This window comes from Hermetia illucens, chromosome 6, assembly GCF_905115235.1.
Source record: "Hermetia illucens chromosome 6, iHerIll2.2.curated.20191125, whole genome shotgun sequence".
Taxonomy (NCBI): Eukaryota; Metazoa; Arthropoda; class Insecta; order Diptera; family Stratiomyidae; genus Hermetia; species Hermetia illucens.
Genome location: NC_051854.1, coordinates 503,281 through 521,826, shown reverse-complemented (window position 1 = coordinate 521,826; position 18,546 = coordinate 503,281). Strand labels below are relative to the sequence as shown.

At 39.0% G+C, this 18,546-nt stretch overlaps 1 protein-coding gene across 5 annotated transcripts in view; it reads right to left on the bottom strand.

The window, feature by feature from the left end:
• Window positions 1-684: 684 nt before the first annotated feature.
• The window catches only part of LOC119659519, a 51,122-nt gene continuing 33,260 nt past the window's right edge, over window positions 685-18,546 (bottom strand). For 3 of the 5 annotated variants that reach the window (XM_038067650.1, XM_038067653.1, XM_038067651.1), the window contains 6 exons: window positions 7,307-8,675; window positions 7,129-7,243; window positions 6,436-7,062; window positions 3,522-6,370; window positions 3,169-3,401; window positions 685-3,080 (listed from right to left, as the gene is read on the bottom strand). In XM_038067650.1, the coding sequence (XP_037923578.1) occupies window positions 1,069-3,080; window positions 3,169-3,401; window positions 3,522-6,370; window positions 6,436-7,062; window positions 7,129-7,243; window positions 7,307-8,675 (7,205 nt within the window). In that variant the 3' untranslated portion in view covers window positions 685-1,068. Of the gene's footprint in view, window positions 3,081-3,168; window positions 3,402-3,521; window positions 6,371-6,435; window positions 7,063-7,128; window positions 7,244-7,306; window positions 8,676-13,931; window positions 14,640-14,659; window positions 15,182-18,546 lie in introns of those variants that run through there. The other 2 variants (XM_038067654.1, XM_038067652.1) reach the window with 2 other exon arrangements.

The window sequence follows — 18,546 nt, the reverse complement described above, 5'->3', positions numbered from 1 at the left end:
AAATAATTTTCCTGGAATATGCCTCCCATCTAATACACTTTACAAAATTTCGTTACCATGTTTACAATTTCCCATTTTGGCACAAACGATTAAACATTGGCAAATTGTTGAACTCTCGATTTTTAGTGGAGGAAAATAATTTGAGCTCTTCCAGCAGCAAGATTGGAAGTTAAGGAAACTTTGAAATAAACAAGGGTTAGATAGCAGGTACTGAAATCATTAAAAAAATCAAAAAACTCTGAACTTCGTCACAATACAGAATATTTTTTATCTATCTATATTGCTGTTAATTAGAAAGGTATACCAAAGGAAAGAAAAGGCGTCGATACTTCAAGAATGCTAAATTGAAAGAAAAGAAAAGATGGTTAATTTCAGTTGTGATATGTTATTTTAGATCTGTTTGAACTCAGCGTGAGTTTTGCTTAAAGAAATAAACAATTTACCGACATTGTGTATTGTTGAGAGAGCTGAGAAAATCTTATGTTACTCATAAACTGATCATACTTATATCCTTCGTTATAGTTAAACATAAAACTGGGCACTTACCGTTTCCGGCAACCAATTGTTTTCGGTCCATACACATGAACTAATTGGCTAAGAAATGAGAAATAAATCAATCAATCAATAATAAGGCGAAAGAAACTTGAAAAAAAAAGAAAGAAATTCAAATGAAAAAAATGCTGCTAAATTTCAAAATAATCTTTATATCACCATTTCATTTTATCTCTTGAATCATCTTCGTCATAAAACACAAGAAATAAAAAATTCTCTTTAACTTATGTCTAATACAAAATCAGAGTCTCCTTAGGGTTTCATATTCTGCATACAGCTACATACTTACAATAATAACAACAAAATCTAACTTTTCGAAAAAAGATCACTTAAAACTTAACGTTTTAACTAAAATAAAAACAAATGTATCTTGTTGAAAGCAAGGTGACGAAGGACCAAGCTCCTTTTCCAAAGCTTCTTAACCTGTACATTATCTATGTGCTATATCGTGTTTCCGTTTTTATCTAGTCTGTCTTAAAAATTATAGTAATAATAAAAACAATTGAAAATTTGGCACTAAGGGTCACTGTTAGTCCTCACTCGTTTTTCACTTGTCCCATCAGAAGTCGCAACCGTTGCTTGACTTGTAACGTTAGACGTTGAATCATTGCTGCAGCTACTGAATGAATCAAACTTCCGTTTCATGCCCCCCGGGCTGTCTACGGATGATGTTGATCCGGTTCCTGATAATCCATGACTTGAGCTTAGTCCAGGTGATGCATCCGTTGCATCATTAGGCAAAGGTAAAGCCTCAGGACTGTCTTCGCTTCCGCTTTCATGTGAATTCGTGCCACCGTCAATGCATGAAGGTTTCGTGTACGTACCCATTTTAGTAGGATCTTTTTCTATCAAGCGTTGCGCCAATTCCCGGAGGCTAGCTAAGGAATTATCGCAATCAGTTGTGTCGATTTCAGTTAAGCTGATGCCAGCTCGTTCAATTTCAGCATACGTGCCAAATGGCAATTTTTGCAAACACTCCAGCTTCTGAACATGTGTCTTCGAGCGTAGATGTTTTGCTAGGTGCCCGTGTATTCGGAAAGCCACCTTACAATCTGAACATTCGAATGGGCGCGGATTTGAAGTCGTCGGAACACCAAATGTGGAATTCATCATCACTTTGTTCTTATGCGCCTCGGAACGTTCATGTTTCTGCAGATGACCCTGAGTGCGGAAGCTCACAGCACATGGTTCGCATTTGAATTTCCTCTCCATATAATGGATGTTCATATGCAAAGCCATTTGATGATGCTTTTGGAACGTTTTCGAACAAATTTTACACACAGGCCGTCCATCATCAGAAAGGTGCACTCTGAACATCGGTTGCACTTCATTTGAACTCTTGAAGCCATCTTCACCGACAATAACGGTAGGTGGAACTATACCTGTGAAATCAGATGCAGGTTTCGGGCCCATTTCAGCTGTACTTAGTTCTTGGTCAGAGCAACTATCTTCGCTTTCCTCTGCACGGTTGATGCGCGATTCTGCTGAGGTCATTTTCAAATACTCCGAAGCGACGCTTTTCGCGCTACTTGTACTCGGTGTCGCTGAAAGCTTAGAAGAAGCAGTGCCTAAAGTTTCTTGAGCTTCTTCCGACGGACTCTCAACTTCTCCGTTCTCTATTCGATTATCTAAAACCGTATTAGATGTTGAGACAGATACGCAGGATGTGCTGCTTTCACTTTCCGCTGTCATTGTATTTGGCGCAGAAATCCTCGGGATTGTTGGCGATGTAATGGGCTGGCACACATATGAACTGGTTGTTACCGTCGTTGTATTTATTTCTTCGTTGTACGACATCGACAACGTGTTAGCCTTACTTACATCAGTAATTGTTATGATGGGAATAGAGGGACTGGAAGCAGGAGATGAAGTTACCAATGGCGGTACGCTACTAAATGTTTTATTCATTTGACTCTGTTTGATTTTCGTGTATCTCAAAGCTTGTTCCGTCAAATAAGCTTGCAATTGCACATTTTCATTAAATTTGACTGCATCTTGTATGAATGAATGTTCCATTGTAGGCCTGATTTTGTCAGTATTCGAAACTAATGATTTAATCAGTCCGGACTCTGATGAAACTTCACATACAAACTCAGCAATTCGAGGGGGCGTAGGTATTAGAATCGACCGTGCATGATCCATTTTTCTCGGTTTTGTCAAATCAATCGGCTTCATTGCCGTATCCTCAGTTCTTGTTGGCTTCAAACTCAAGCTCGGGTTGGAAAAGTACTGCTCTTGTTTCTGATAGTCGAAAGGAGGTTTTGGTGAAGTGAATGAAATTACTCGACGATTTTGAGTCTGAAGAGGTTCATCTGAAGAACGCCGTCCACTCACATTTTGAAATGCACCGTCTATGAATTGGTGAGTTTGTTGTTGGTCCCGATATGCCGAATATTGTATTTTCTGTTGTTGCTGGTTGAATGGGTTGGGAGATATAGCTGCTTGGTTACTGGGCGGTGTCATGGAAAGGGAGAGTAGGCTCCGGGCAGCCTCGTGCTCTGCCAGACGTGATTTAGATTCGTCTGTATCTAGAAAAAAAAATATGAATTATGTGTAATCGATGGAAATGTTATTAATTTATTATGCTTTATTAAGTTAAAAGGCTTAAATATTTACCACTGCTTTCAGTTTCACCTTCATTCCCATCACTGTATTCGTCCGAATCTGATTCCCCAGGAACAGAAGAAGTTCGGCCGCCCCCAGAGTTTATCGATTGTTGGTCCGTGTCGAACTCGTTCTCATTAAACTCTCCTTCCGGCATTGGACCTAGATTAATGCCCAGTTCAAGGCACTTTTTATAATGCGTCTTCGATTGCATATGTTTAGTTAGATTGCCTTTTGTTTTGAAGCTGCAATAGATACAATAGACAACCAATAGATAAACTATTTCGAAAAAATCGTTTCTGCCTTCCAAATATTGGAAAGTGCGAAATGTCATTGCTACAAAAATGCACAAAATTGAAACTCACCTGAATGAACAATGTTGACATGTGTATGGCCGAACATCGGTATGAGTGCGAATGTGCTTCTTAAGCATTGACGGCTTCTTACATCGAATTCCACATTCGGAACAAACATATCTTCCCCGCCCTCGACCTCGTACGTAAGTGTAATTTTCATTACTTTCATAGCCACCGACTAGCCTATTATTTGAGGACGATCCACACTTTTGATTACCATCCCCCTTTGTCGGTTGTTCCGGTAGGGATTTAATCTGATGGTAGTAGAACTGCCCGTTGTTATTCTCGAATGGAGTCATGACAGTCGGTTGTGAACGGACCGTCTTTACTGTGCATTTAATCGTAGCGGTTGAGAAAGAAAGATTTCGCTGACGTGAATCATAGAGTGACATAACGGCCTTGGGCTTCAGGCCCAAAGGATGCGGATTATTTTCCGCGCAAACTTGCCAAACGCTGTACATGGAAAGTCGATTCATATTCGCAATATACGATGGCTGCGGACAATTTACCGTACAATAGAACATTTTCGTACTACTCTTCAAGCCTAAATACGTATAGGCATGCCCATTTAGATACAACTGCACACATGCCTTTGAGGGACGTGGCGTTTCGGGAGAAATTAAAGGCAAAGTGTTGGCCGTCGGTGTGATACCGTGGTGGCACTTAGGAGTGAAGGTTCCCGGCTTTAATGGCAGGCTGGTTGGCCTTAAAAATTTCGACTTTGTTCCTATTTTCGCCTCAGGTGTATTCGAAGCAGCGCAAGTTACATTCAGCTGTTCTCTTTCTCTCGATGAACTAGAAGATGACACATCCACATGAAGAGGCATCATTTGACTAGTTGTCGAACTACATTCATTCCGACTCTTTTCCAGTTTATCAAAATTGAAATGTCTCACAGGCTCCGGAGATTTGGCAGGCTTTTCAGCTGGCGTTTTTCGTGGGCTTAGATTATCAGCTATTCTAGTAAAATTAAATGACTTCTTAGGAGGCGGTTCCACTGGTGGTACCCAGCTTCTAGGACTTCTTTGAGTAGGGAAGAATTCCATACTGCGTTCCGATTCATCTTCTACGCGACTAGTTGACTGCTTTTGAGTTGAGTAAAGCAACCCCGGTTGAACCAGCGGACTAGGGGTTTTCTTTCGATTTGGGCTCAAATTTCTATTTAACTCCATCCTATCTATGGCTTTTGGTGGTTGCAAAGTCATGTGCTGTGCGGCAAGTGAATTTGGTCCCGGAATGCCTGGCACAAATGGAATAATTTTATCTCCATGTGAAACAGATGCGGGAAGCACTGCGCTAACTGAAACCGGGGGCAGTGTTAACGGATTGAATGCAGTTATTGAATTTATCGGCGGGAACTGGAATCGCGTCAAGTTGGCAGCATTAATTATTGGTGCTGGTACACCAGGTGTAATGTTTGGTGGCGGTATAGGCATTATTACTTTCGGTGTTTGAGGCACTGCAGGTTTTGGTGAAATTTCAGTGAAACTACCTCCTGAGAACAACGGCGTTCGTATAATTTTTGGACTGTTCTCTAGATCAGGACACTCCGACAAAGGAATTATACAGCCTCCGGATGAGAAAAATCGCTTCATTGGCTCATCTTTCTTTTCTAGTGGCGTCACATCACCACCGCACATCGAAAACATTCTAGTCACATGTGATGGGCCTGGCACGTCCATTGCCACTGCAGTATTTGGCGACGATGTCACGATTGGCTGCGGGTAACCATCGAATTTTAAACGCTTCGGTGAAGAACTTTTTAGGAATTGTCGATTTTCTTCGTGCATTTTCATGATGATCACATCGTCAGACTTGCGTTCCGAGTTGTTATAGGCTTCAACCAGTGGAGTCTTTCCAAGCAAAGGCCCTGGTGACGGTAATGGCGTTTCAGTTAGCTTTTGTGGCGTGTTTGAACTACTCGTGTTTGGTTGAATATTACTTGAGGTGGGTGTTGAGTTTGTATTTACACTCAATTGTGTCAGAACTAGATTACTTGGTTTGGTTTTCAGTTGCGACCACGCCAGCTTTGCTAACGAACGCGGATTTTGAGACAATAACAACTTTGAGCGCGCCAACTTTGCTAATGAATTTGGATTGTTCAATTCAGGTAAATTAACACTAATTGAATTCGAACGAGAGTATTTGAAGCTGGATGAACCGACGGGACTCATTGGGGCACTTGACGGTCCGCCTTGACAATAGTGAATAACATGGCAACGTAGATCCTCCGACGAATGGAACTCCATTTTACATAAAACGCATGTATATGTTTCTTCGTCACCCGCGCCACTGGGAACAGTTTGTCCCCGTGCATTCAGTAGCAAATGTTTTATTATCGATCTTTCTGGATTTTGCGGATGTGACATATTCTTGTTGGAACTTGTAGACGCACTACTCTCAGAAACACTTGCGGAAGTGAAGTTATCACTTGGCACACGTTTTCTAGACAAATCAACTTGCTCGCTCACTTTTGACAGATTTAGCGGTTGAGTCGTCGTTGACCCAGGCTCCGTCGGTTGCTGAACCTGTTGTTGTTGAATTTGTAAAGGAGCGACTTGAGGTTGCTGTGAATGCACTGCAATTTTCTGTAGTGGTGCGTTGACGGCAGGCAAACCATTGGTGGAAACGGTAAGCAGATTTGGTTGCTGTTGTGTTAGCTGTTGATGTTGATGGGCTTGTTGCTGTTGTTGTTGTTTATTGTTCAGTGTATATGCTAGCTTCGAATTTGTGTTGGACATTATTGTAGCATTCTTGGATTTACTTGAAACTTTTGGATACTTTTTCTGCAACGGCAACTCCTTATTCACGATGGCCTCATTGCGAGAAATTAAATAAGAAATGTGCGCTTCAACATTCTGAAAAAGCGCATATAATGTAATGTATAATATAATCCAAGCAAAAAAACTCGAAAATCACTTACCAATTGATGGCCACCAATTCCCCCAGAAAGGCTCCGACCCAACGTTGGAATACTCGACGTGTTCGTTGATTCACGTGCAGAATGGTCAGCCGCGAAACTAGTTGCCACTACCGAAGTAGACATTTGTCGAATAGGAGTAGCTTGTGTAGTTTGAATTCTTTGGGTTGGGTACTCTATTGGATTTTTTGTAGACTGCTGCTGTTGATGGGATTGATGCTGTGTTTGATGTTGCTGCTGTTGAAAGTATATTGGAATGTCCGTTTCCTGATGTTGAATCCTGGATGGATGTGAATTTTGACTCGTACGATACGAATTCAGTTGAGTTTGATGTGATTGCTGTGCTGGTTGGTGTGGCATTTGCTGCGATATTTGCGGTGATTGGTGCAATATTTGTTGTTGCTGGTGCTGTTGAAATTGCAATATTTGCTGTTGATGTTTTTGTTGATTTGCTGTATATTCTTCTTTTGTGTAGAGTGCGGCGTTGTGGAATTTCGGTTTGTAAGGTTTATCAACAGAATATTTCGTATGCTGTTGATTACCAGCAACTACAGCTGTATTGGCACCTGTTTGAAATTGTATGGCAGGCGAACAAGTCCTTTCATCAAGCGGAGAGGCTGTTCGACTTAACTATAACACGAACATAAATATTGAAGCTGTCTTTGAAGAAGCTACTTGAAATGTTAAAATACTTACAATATCAGAACTACTGTTACTAACGTCAGGATCAGGATCCGGATCCGAGCCAATTGAATTTTCATCTTCCGGTTGAGGTTCGATTCCTTTGACACGAAGGGTGTGTGACCGTGATCTAGATTAACGGGAAGGAGTAATCAAGGTGTAAAGGTAATAGCAAATTATCCTGCCATCTTACCTGCAATGTTTATAATAATTACTTTTCGTTTTAAATGCAAAACAGCATTTGTCACATCGATATGGTCGTTCATTAGTATGTGTACGGATATGTTTCTGTAAAACCGATGGTTTTGTACAATTCAGATTACAAAAAGGGCAAGAATGCCTTCCTGAATTGTTTTGGTCCACTACTACTTGCTGTTGTTGTTGCAACTGCTGCAGATCGTTGCGAACGTGTAATCTCTGCTGCTGTTGCGATTGTAATTGTTGCTGTGATTGAGGTGAATGAGGCGATGGCATGTGTGACGATTGTTGCGATGCTAAGGGGAGTTTTGAAGAATTTTGCATGCTTTCATAATTTCCGGCATTTCGGAAAGTAGAAGTTTCACTACTACTAACACTAGGCGAATTTCGAGATGGTGCGCCCACCGAAAGCGTTTGTGGCATCCGATTCAGGGCATGATTATTGACAGTATGGTGGTTCGCTGATAGTATAGACTGTGCGGCAGTATCACCTACTTTATACGCAACACTACCGCTAGTTGTTGCTGACTTAAGTTCACCATCGCTACCATACCCTGTGTCAGCGATAGAAATAGTTTCCACAGTTTGGAACTGAGGTGTCAGGCGCCCACAACCATTGACTATAGCATAACTGCTGCCTGCAGGCTCTTCATTATCAATTAATCTGTTATTATGCTCCTTTACCACTTCCAACCTTAAATGAAGCGCTTTCGTGCCGTCCGACCCTGCTAGTAAATCTCTGTTGACTACGTGATCCTTCTCTAGCCGGTTAGTAACCTTACTGCATGCAATATTGCTCCTATTGTTTAGATCGCTATCATCAGATATTTGGGACTGCTTCTGAAGTAATCGATTATCGCTCTGATCGCTATCTTCTGCAGCATTCGATATTGTTAATGAACTATTCTCAGAAGTGGTACTGGCAACACGCTTGAACTTTTTATGCAGGTACTTGTGATCGTTAGCCGATGACGTTCCAGTTATCGTCAACACATTGGAAAATGATGAGTTATTATTATGGCTGCTATTATTATTGTTATTATTAATATTTTCAGTCGCTACTCTCATTGTGGTGGTTTGCGACGCATTTGTGTCGTCTCCAGCTGCCATGGGGGTTGATTCTGATATTGTTAATGATAAACGACTTGATGCAATCGACGCTGATGTCATTTTCGCTACATTACTAACGCCTATTGTGGGAGAATCCCGATTATCCGTGTAGTTCAATTGCTGCTGAAGGTTATAATGATCGATCATAGTGTTTGCTGCATTAAGTCCATAATTTTCAGTTGATATCAGCTTTGTTCCATCCATGGTGCGATTTGGAGATTTAGTTTTTGCAGTTGCTGTTCCACCCGGATCATCTGCAATTAAGAAAGTTTTCATTGTCTCAATTTATTATTAATTATATTTATATTAGAAAAAATAGATAGTGAAAACTATAGGCAATGATTAATATCATATGGAATAATTAAAAAAAGTAGAATGCAAAGCCTTACAATTTTTTATGAAATATTCATAATGACATCCCCCAACAACTATTACCACGAGAACGTTTGGAAATAAAAGATATTAGTGAAGAATCTCGTCACTCTGCTCAAACAATTAATAAGTGACAAGATATTTCTTTTTTTTTTATCAAGTGAATACAATTAGCAGCCCAACTGTTTGATTAACTGCCTTGATCAATCTATACATATTGCTTAGCACCGACGTGATTTGATTGCAAATAGTAAGTAATGAGCTGCAAATAAGGGGCGAACAATACAATGTTCATTTATCGTACATACATATCACTTATGAAATGCATACACAGCTGGAGGGTAAAATTCTGTAGATGTCCAACGGCAATTCCATGTTAAGTTCAATTCTTTAGGTGTCACAGCGCATATTGGCACGTCTAAAGATAGAACCAACAACAAGGAAGTTTACAGGTTAAAAGAACTGTTTTCGGGTATATTTAAACGTCGTAAGGTTCTTCCCAATAGAAGCCTAACATTTTACCCAAATTTTCCACAACCCGGGGAAAATTCATGCTCCAGCTTGCCAATCATCTTTTGGATTTTCCGATATAACCAAAATATTCACTATACTCCCCGATCAACATCTCCAGCTCAATCAATTATAATGATCAATCGAAATACAGTTTTAATACAGTAACTGCACGATGAGTAAGTTATCTTGAAGCACATTTGAATGACTACTAGACGGGTTCACGTTTTTATGAAAACAAGCTGTTACTCACCATGTAATGCCTGCAGCAGACACGCTAGCTAAGCAAGCCAATTACATACGTTTATTATACGATCGTTAAAGTGAAGGCCACCGAACAAACACACAATCACCGTCTTGAATGGTTGTCGTTCGTTGAAAAAAGCAGTCATAACATTGAGGGAACACCTGTCGTATATTTTGTATATTACGTGGATCGTGGTGGACCCCGTTGTTGTTGCGATGACACGACGATCGCACTCATGCAAGTTTTGAGCTTATTTTTTATATAGAAGATGATGGCAATGCGGTAAAAATTATTAAGACTGCACGAATGCCGCACACATTCAACTTTACTATTTTATTGGAAAACAATTTGTTATTCGCAGAATTCACTGGCGGATCATCATCTCCATTATTTTTAATGGTGCGCTGATGTAATGGATTTTAGTGGAATCTTCGGTTCACCGCTTTAGGGTGTTTGTATTTGAAAATGACTCAGGAAAGTGTGGCATTCGAAACCGAGATGGGGTATAATAGCGTGACGTGATTTTATTCAAAAAACATTTATGGAGATGTCATGAAAAACGACAACTGTATTCTATTAGTCAATGATTGCACTTTCATTCTAAGGTAGCCAGCAATCAACATTACAAACTTCTGATTTCAAGGTTTCGAAGCGGACATTAGGATAGATGTTTGGGGAGACACATCAAATGTGCCAACAGCATTTGGACTGAAAGTTACCGCTCTTGAGAATGTTTCCAGAAAAAAAAGTCAATTTTGAATCAGTAATTAACCAATATATATTTACCCCTTTCACTATTTAATCGGTTGCTTTCTATAACTTCAATTTTAATTCTATTACCTATAAATGAAAATTGTAACCTCAAGAAATTAATCACGACTCATCACTTGAAGTCCCATCAGATTACATCATTCGTCAATGAATGCATCTTTAATCCCATATAAATGGAAATGATGTAGTGGTCAAGCTGAAAACCACCAACAACCAAGAGCTCAACAGCCTCCGATAAGAAAGACTGGTTCAATTTTAACTCTGCCTCTCTTCAAACACAGTGATAACCACTCTCGTAGTCTTATATGGTAAACTCATTGGAAATCATAAATCCGAATCCACATCAGGTCTGCTGGAAAAATGTAGGAAATTCCGTGAAATGCTTTGGACCGTGCATAATTCTATCGCCATGCCGACAGTGTGGAGTCATCCAGTCGCCATATCTTGTTCGAAGACATTGATGTCGGTTGTCGCCTCATCTTGTTTAACCCTACTCCTCCACTCGCTTAAGGGCTCTTCCAGTTCACTTGTTGAATACAGTTATATGACAGATGGAATATGATACTTACACCCGGGAATCCTCTTTTATTTTCAGGATAAGGTATGATGCAGTGTAGTTTAAAAATACGGTTATTTACCAAAATGACTTGCTTCACTTTCTGGACATTAATATAGGTCGAATGGAAATGCGTTCTCCCAGATCGAAAATGTCGTTATATAGTTTAGTAATTTGTCGTCGTTATATAGTTTAGTAATTTGGAATCACTTACTGTAAGCGACGGAAACCAGATTACGTTTTTCCTGCGAGCTGTTTAATAACCACTTTTACTTTTGGTAAGAGTTGTACCTGTAGTGTGAATACTATACTTGCATAGAGTATTCATTAGAGATTGTCCTTAGAGGTGGTACTCTATAAAGACAATTCCTACTGCATTTCCAATGCATGGTTAAACAAATTTTTAAGAAGACGATTAGGAGAAAAGCAATCGGTACAAGATATAGTTTACATTTATTTTTATAATTACTAATTACCTCCTACCATCTCAAAGAAGCCTTCTGAAAATAATAGCTTATCTCTTTTGGATTTAAGTATTATTTTAAGAAGTTGTTTGAACTTCAAGTATTGTAAGATCTGTTCACAAGCGTTTATGAATTTGACTATAATAAAACCATGTTTGATACGAAAAAAGATTCAAATCAGTTGTAATTCACTGTTTTGAATACTGGAGTTCATCCAAATTAACAGAAATCTCTATTAGTTTTTTCCAACTTAGATATCACATTCTACCTTTTTTAAAGGAGAAGGTTAGATTATTCAATTTTAAGGAATTTCATCAAAATCATCAAAATGAATTTTCATTAACAGATATTTTGATGTGTTCACTACTACAATACAACATTCACTGACTTTATTTAAATTAATTGATTGAACGCCAAAAACAACTATTGAAAATAATGTTTCAGATTCACCTAGACCCTCTGCTTAAGCCAGTCCACATAGCCACATGAACGACTTAATAAACTCGACTTTAGTGTGATTTCATTTGAGAAAAATTTCTCAACTTGTTGCTATAAACTTTGCTGGAGAGTAAAGTGCGGAGTAAACACGACGACAAAGCGTCGACGACGGAATATAATGTAATTTTAACGAAACTCCATGATAACGCACACTCCCGACTCTATCCATACTTTCGTCGTGAATGACGTCAAAATGACTAACATCTTTTTAAGTGTATTCCAATTTACACTTGCTGCTAGAGACGATAGTGACTAGTTGGGAACAAGTTTCACTAGCGAATTTTTATGAGCACCTGTATGTACGTTTTTTATAGCAATCGAATGGGCTGGGATTCTGGAACAAATGGCAAGTAAATCAATCGTTTTTGAAGAAAATCTTTTTAGAAGTTGATGAAAACTCTCATGTTAATGACGGCATTCTTCGAATATGATGTCTTTCGATGACAATTCTTTATATATTCTTGGGGCGGAAAATGGAATCCAAGAAAAATCTATACCGCATGAGAGAATCCATTCACGCTTGCAGGGTTCAGACTACTCAACACCTTTGTTTATTAAGGAGTAATCAATTAAAAGTACAACTGATTACTATCATTCATGAGTATTTCACAAATCTTTGATGCAATTTTCTTTAAAATCAGATGTTACTACTAAGTCTTGAACATTGTTTTGTTCCGCATAACTCGCATTTGATTTTGAATTTTTGCTTTGCTTCAATGCATTTCTATAATTCGACGTGATACAGTCAATAATTTATTAACCTATAGTTTAATTATTTATTCAATGTCACCAACATAGGTGTTATTTAAATCTGTTGACTTTTATCAAGTTTTCGTTTTTTCTCGTCAAATGTATTTTCTTGAAAACAAGACATTCAGTTTGATTTTTTTTATGGAAGAAAAAAACAATTAGTATATCTAAATATTTCTAGCGTAACAGCAGCTATCGAAAACGAGGTCTACTTTATACATCTCATTAAGGATTACTTTTTCAATTACATAGTTATATGCTTTCTTTGTTATCCTGAAATATATTTCAGTTAACATGAATTGAGAGGTAAATAGACGATTGATAAGTTTTCGTCGGTAGTTGCTGTTCTAATAGCAAAATGGCAAATTATAGAATTGTTTTTCTGAGTGTGTCTCGCTGGAATTGATCTGTTGAAAACGTTGCAGATAGAGGTGAACATATCACAGGATAAACCTTTAACGAATCAAAGCTTAAATGCGACAAAATATTGCAAGGAGTGATAAGCGACTTTTTCTTACAATTTACTCAATTTTAATAAATTATTTATTATTTTCGCTTGAAATAAAACTTGAATAGAATGTTTTTTTTCTTTTGCCCATGATCAACAAAAACATAAGCAGGGTTTAGACAAATGAAATGGTTGGACAACAAATTTGATATCGAAGAAATATTTTGGCGTCCAAACACAACCACAAGTTTCATGACTCGTGTTTTGTGAGATATTCCCTTAAGTTATTGCTTACAAATATTTAGAAAAATGCAGACTTTCATACAGGACGGTCATTTGATTTCAGCAAATTTTGGGTAGGACAACTTCAAAAGTTTGAAACCCGTACTGCATGTTTGACGACACAATTTCATGGACGTTCAGATGATACGATTTGTTCGATTAACAGCCAAATTGTCAAACATGCTTAAACGTCGGAACCATGCTAAGCCGGATCAGTATAGTCGATATTGACTTATTTTTGATTGAAGCAATGGCATTAAATAAATGCAGAAAGCCCTCCTTTTGCCCTTTATTTAAACTGATGTGTGTTTAAAATTCAACATAAAAATTCGCTTCTTCCGGCTACCATTTCCTGTAGCAACTTTATATACAAATATTTGTTATGTATGGCAAAATCGATGCCGTGCTCTCTACTCCTAAAAATGTAATCAATGAATGCACTACCTACGTTGGCTTTAGACATCCAGATTCCACCATGACCCACCAACAAAACTATATATGTCTCAAAAACAACTAACTTTATGCCATAAGAAATCCATAATATGTAATCCCCATAAATGTGCGATCGAAAGAGGTCTTCTGTCTTTATCACTGAAATGACACTAAACTTACCAGAAATAAAAGCTGACGTCTACACAGTCAGCTTCCGCTCAGTTTGCTTGAGAAACCAAATCGACTTCAACATTTCAAAACGCACAGTTAGAAATAAATAAATGAGCGCGGTTATACTCCAGAAGTGTACACTTAGCTATCACCATGAAAGTCAACAACAATAAAAACAACAACAAAACAACTGATTACTGATAAAATTTCAGCACAGGAGCTTCGCGGCGCGGCAAAACGACACGGCGACCTCGTAATGAAAGTCTTTATCAACGCACTCACGATCACTCATATAAAAAGTAGAGGAAACCGGTGGAAAAGGTACCAAATGGCGAGTCAGGCATGAGTAACAGATCCATATTCGTAAGCCGAACCACGCTCTCAACTTTTGTAACTAGTGGCAACTCAGCCCACCCCCCAAACCGCCACCAAACATACGCCGCCACAACCATCACTAGCGGCGATCCTCAAGTATTTCAAGGCAAAACCACCAAATGTAAACGAAATACCAACACGATTAATGTATAAAATAGAAAACATCTAGATATCAAATCTATATTTCGCAGTCCCACTCGAATAAACAACCAAATTGGCTAGCAGAAAGCAATCGTTTCGCGATCACTGCAATGATTGCCCGTTCAGCAGCGCAAAAACACGAATTTATGTAAATTTTTTCGCTAAGCTATTGCTGAAAGCTAGCTGCGAACTCGACGACCGAGTGATAAGTATAAACTCACTTGACCGCTCCTTCGATAACTCTGTCTAGTTGTGATGGTGAGGATCATGCGTGTATCAAGCAAGATAGCTGCTGCTCAAAATCACTACAACTTTCCAAATGTCTTGAAAAGATCGGCAAATCTAAAAATTGACATGGTGTGCAGCGCGAGGGCATTGCTGACGCCAAACGTGAGCTACATAAGCAGCTCAGAAATCAAAGGCAGGGATCCCCGAGTGCTCAAGTGCCATCGCGCCGCTACGTCGACTACGTACGCGGAGTTCCGTGTGACTAAGCGAAAAACACCCATACCCGCAGGGGAAACCGCAAACAGAATAGCGCCTCGCGATCGACGTATTTGATAGCACTGCTGAGGCACTCTCATCACGCCATTCTACACATATGTGGTATATGTACATGGTCGCGATAAAAAACAGTACAGATTAGCTAAATTATAGACATATGATTTCAGTTTGATAAAGCGGATGAGTTGGCTATCGAGATCACATTGTTATATTTGACCTTCTCGTAATCGGAGTGAGGGAGAGCAATATTTCGTCTACCAACAATTGTTATCTTTATACCACCCGAAAAGCTCAGTGAAAAACGATTGCGTTCAATATTACATAGCTTATCTTTGCTTTGCGGTAATTAGTATGTCCATTCAAAAATGATAATATGGAATCCCAAAATAAATATTGACCTACAACAGCACATTACTGGGTGCATTTCGCGTCCAAGTTATTCAAAAGCACAGCCCATTTTCATAGCTGAAGTTCAAAATAAGGTCCTGGACTCTAGACGAAATTGGCAATAGACAATCGTTCTGGCATCAGTCGCACTGATGAATTGAGAGTGATACCGTACTGATTGTGTAAGGTCGCTCATGTATATAATTGCTCTATGCAAAACGATCTGAGGTTTTCAATATTAAGCCTAAAATGAGGGGTTGATTCCTCTTCTCCGTAGTTCCGTCACAACTTAACCCATACTGACGTAAAACATAGATAGATGGATTGACTAGAATATACGAGGTTCATTTGTCCAATGTATGTGCATTTCTCGACGTCTTTACTCAACTATACTCGAGTTCATTCTAAAGCAGCCTGCGACTTGTTTGCAAACGTAGTCGAAGCACAGACTTCCCGATCTCGTTCCCCGAAGTCAAATCTTACATGAATCAGGTGCGCCGTGGTGCCCAAACAACCATCCCAACGCACCTGGTACATGAAAAAGGCAATCCCACGTTGGGCGCCCCCAATAATACTGGAGTGCCCGAAAGTGGCCCAAGAAAGTATTCGAAGCAATTCCGTGTCAGATATATTTCTATCCTGGCGGTTGTCAACCAACTTTCGTCCTCCAGGCTCACTCATTCATTTGTCATGAGAATGGAAACCTAGTTTGGACGCCATTTACACTTAACGTACGCGAGGCTACCCACCGCCATGATTCCCATGGAGTTAAAAGCAGTTACTACCGTTCACATTTCAAAGAGCATATTGGTTTTTTTCGACCCATACAAACATTTTTCTATAGCACTGTATCTCCAGTGAAGTGGGAATTGTACATTTAGCAAGTTTCCTGTATTTTCACCTCCGTTACTGTTGATAACATATACTAACTTTGGTTCGAATACAACTCTTAAAGTTGTGAATAAGGTCAATACAATATCTTTAGCTTTTACTCCTCTCATCCTTTGGGCACTACCCTTATAGTTCAGCATTCGATACCCTGTCCTCTTCTACCAAATATATTATTTACAAGAGCCCAACTACTTCTGCTTTCTATTCAATGGCGATTGTTGCTGAAACAAGATCACAGGGTGATTCTCATTAGCGATTATGTGTGACGTCAGCATTCGATTCGCGGTAATCGTGTGAGATTCCCCTCATATATTAATTTAGTCGCCTCGCATACATACATGCACGCACACGCGTATCTGTTTAATACACATGATAATACGGGCAGTTTTAACAATTTAAATTGCTGATGAGCTGTATTGTTGAGGCAAGATGTGAGCTGAAAAAAGCGGTTGTTCAACTTGAGTAGGCTCAGCTAGATTTATTGCCTAATTGCTCATAATTATATACGTTCATTAAGTATAATACACATGTGTGTTTCTGATAGTGCTTTCTGCATTAAATTTCTGTCATATTGCATGGACACTTTCAAATAATAGTTGCATTTTTTTATATTTTGGTGAAAAACTTCAAAAATTTCTCGAGCACCATATATTATCTGAATTTTATACATGAGCTGAGTTTTAAAATTATATATGAATGTATGTGCTCTGAAACTATGAAGAGTTGAATGATTATCTTAGGAACAAACCACTACGCTAGATATTGCAGAAGGCATTTCTCATCTTTCTGAAGGGAAACAATCTACTTTGACTTTTTGTAAAACTGGAAGAAACTGCATCGACTTTTCCATCTCCAGCTCCAATATTTTTGATCTCTTTCACACCGTTTCTGACAGGATCTTCAACCAGGTTAACGGGCAATACTACGATGCTACACACCAGCGGAGATTTCCGATATAGTGGAGAAGGATGCTTTCTATGAGCAATTACACGCAGTTCAAGAGTGGCTTTCTAAAGGTGACAAGGTGATCGTTATGGATGATTAGAATGCCAAGGTGGGCTCTGACAGACCTTCCGTCGCCCAATTCTCACAAGAACATTAAAAGATCTGGCTGACTGCATCACGAAAGAGCTTGGTCGCAAGCCTTTTCATCCTGTGAGAGACGTTAACGGTAGATTCTCATTCACGGTCATCGATTTTGAATCATATAACATCCGGTAAAGTTCCACCTCTTTCACTCATTTGTAAATGAGAATCTGAGATCTTTCCCAATGAGTGAAAGAAGGATGATCATTAAGAATCTGAAGAAAAGCACCTGTCGCTCTGGATCCTCCTTTGCCGACCACACTAACATCCTTTGGATCATTGTACAGTAGTTTTGAGAGTTTAGATCAGATTATCGTTGCTGGCAATATGCCGAGGTATTTGCAGATGCCGTTTGAATCCATACTCTCAACTTGGATGTGTGTTTTCTCCAAACCCAATTGCATGACAATATCCTGGACAAACTGGATGGTGATATCCAGCAAGGAGCTAAGTCGATTTCCTACTTTGGCTTACAATTTTTATTTCGTCAATATACATTAAATGATTTCATGTACATTTTGACAATATGCCATGTTTGACTTGGAGGCCGTATTTGCTTTCCTGCAGAAGATGGGGTAGCGGGTTCAAAGCCAAACTAAACTAGAGCGGGCTTAGAGAGTCACCTTTGGAGATACCACGACTGATTGGTATCTCTTCTGATGTTTATGAGAATACCGATAGCTTCGAGCTCCAATTCTTCAACCTTGTCCTCAGGAGAAGAACGATATTTGAGTTGATTTTGTTCAAGCGTAACACGAATGTTATACAGAATCAAAGATTGATTTATAATCGATGAAGGCTGTCGAGATATGTCGTTTTTGGTGGACAGTCTACTTAGCAGCTACCGTATCGATTATAAGCTTTTGCGAATCCTTTTTGCTCCTCAGCTATCAATTTATGAACATCAATATGTTTTGGTGAAAAATTGAGGAACTAATTTCCGATCGACAATCATCTGATTAAAATAATTTTGTTTCCTTGTCAGTTGATAAGATTCACAACTTCTGGCTAAAGCCGTTTAAATGCACTCACAAGGTATTGGCAAATCATTTTAATCAGATGATTGAAGATCCGAAATTAGTTCCACAATTTTTTACCAAGAGAATAACTTTCCTCATCCCCAAGGAACAGCGTACCACTTGCCCTTCAAAATTTCGGCCAATTACTTCTCTTCATACTATCTATAAAGCTTTCACAGTCACAGTAAACCCCTCCGATGGCATATTAAAGTCCTAATTGT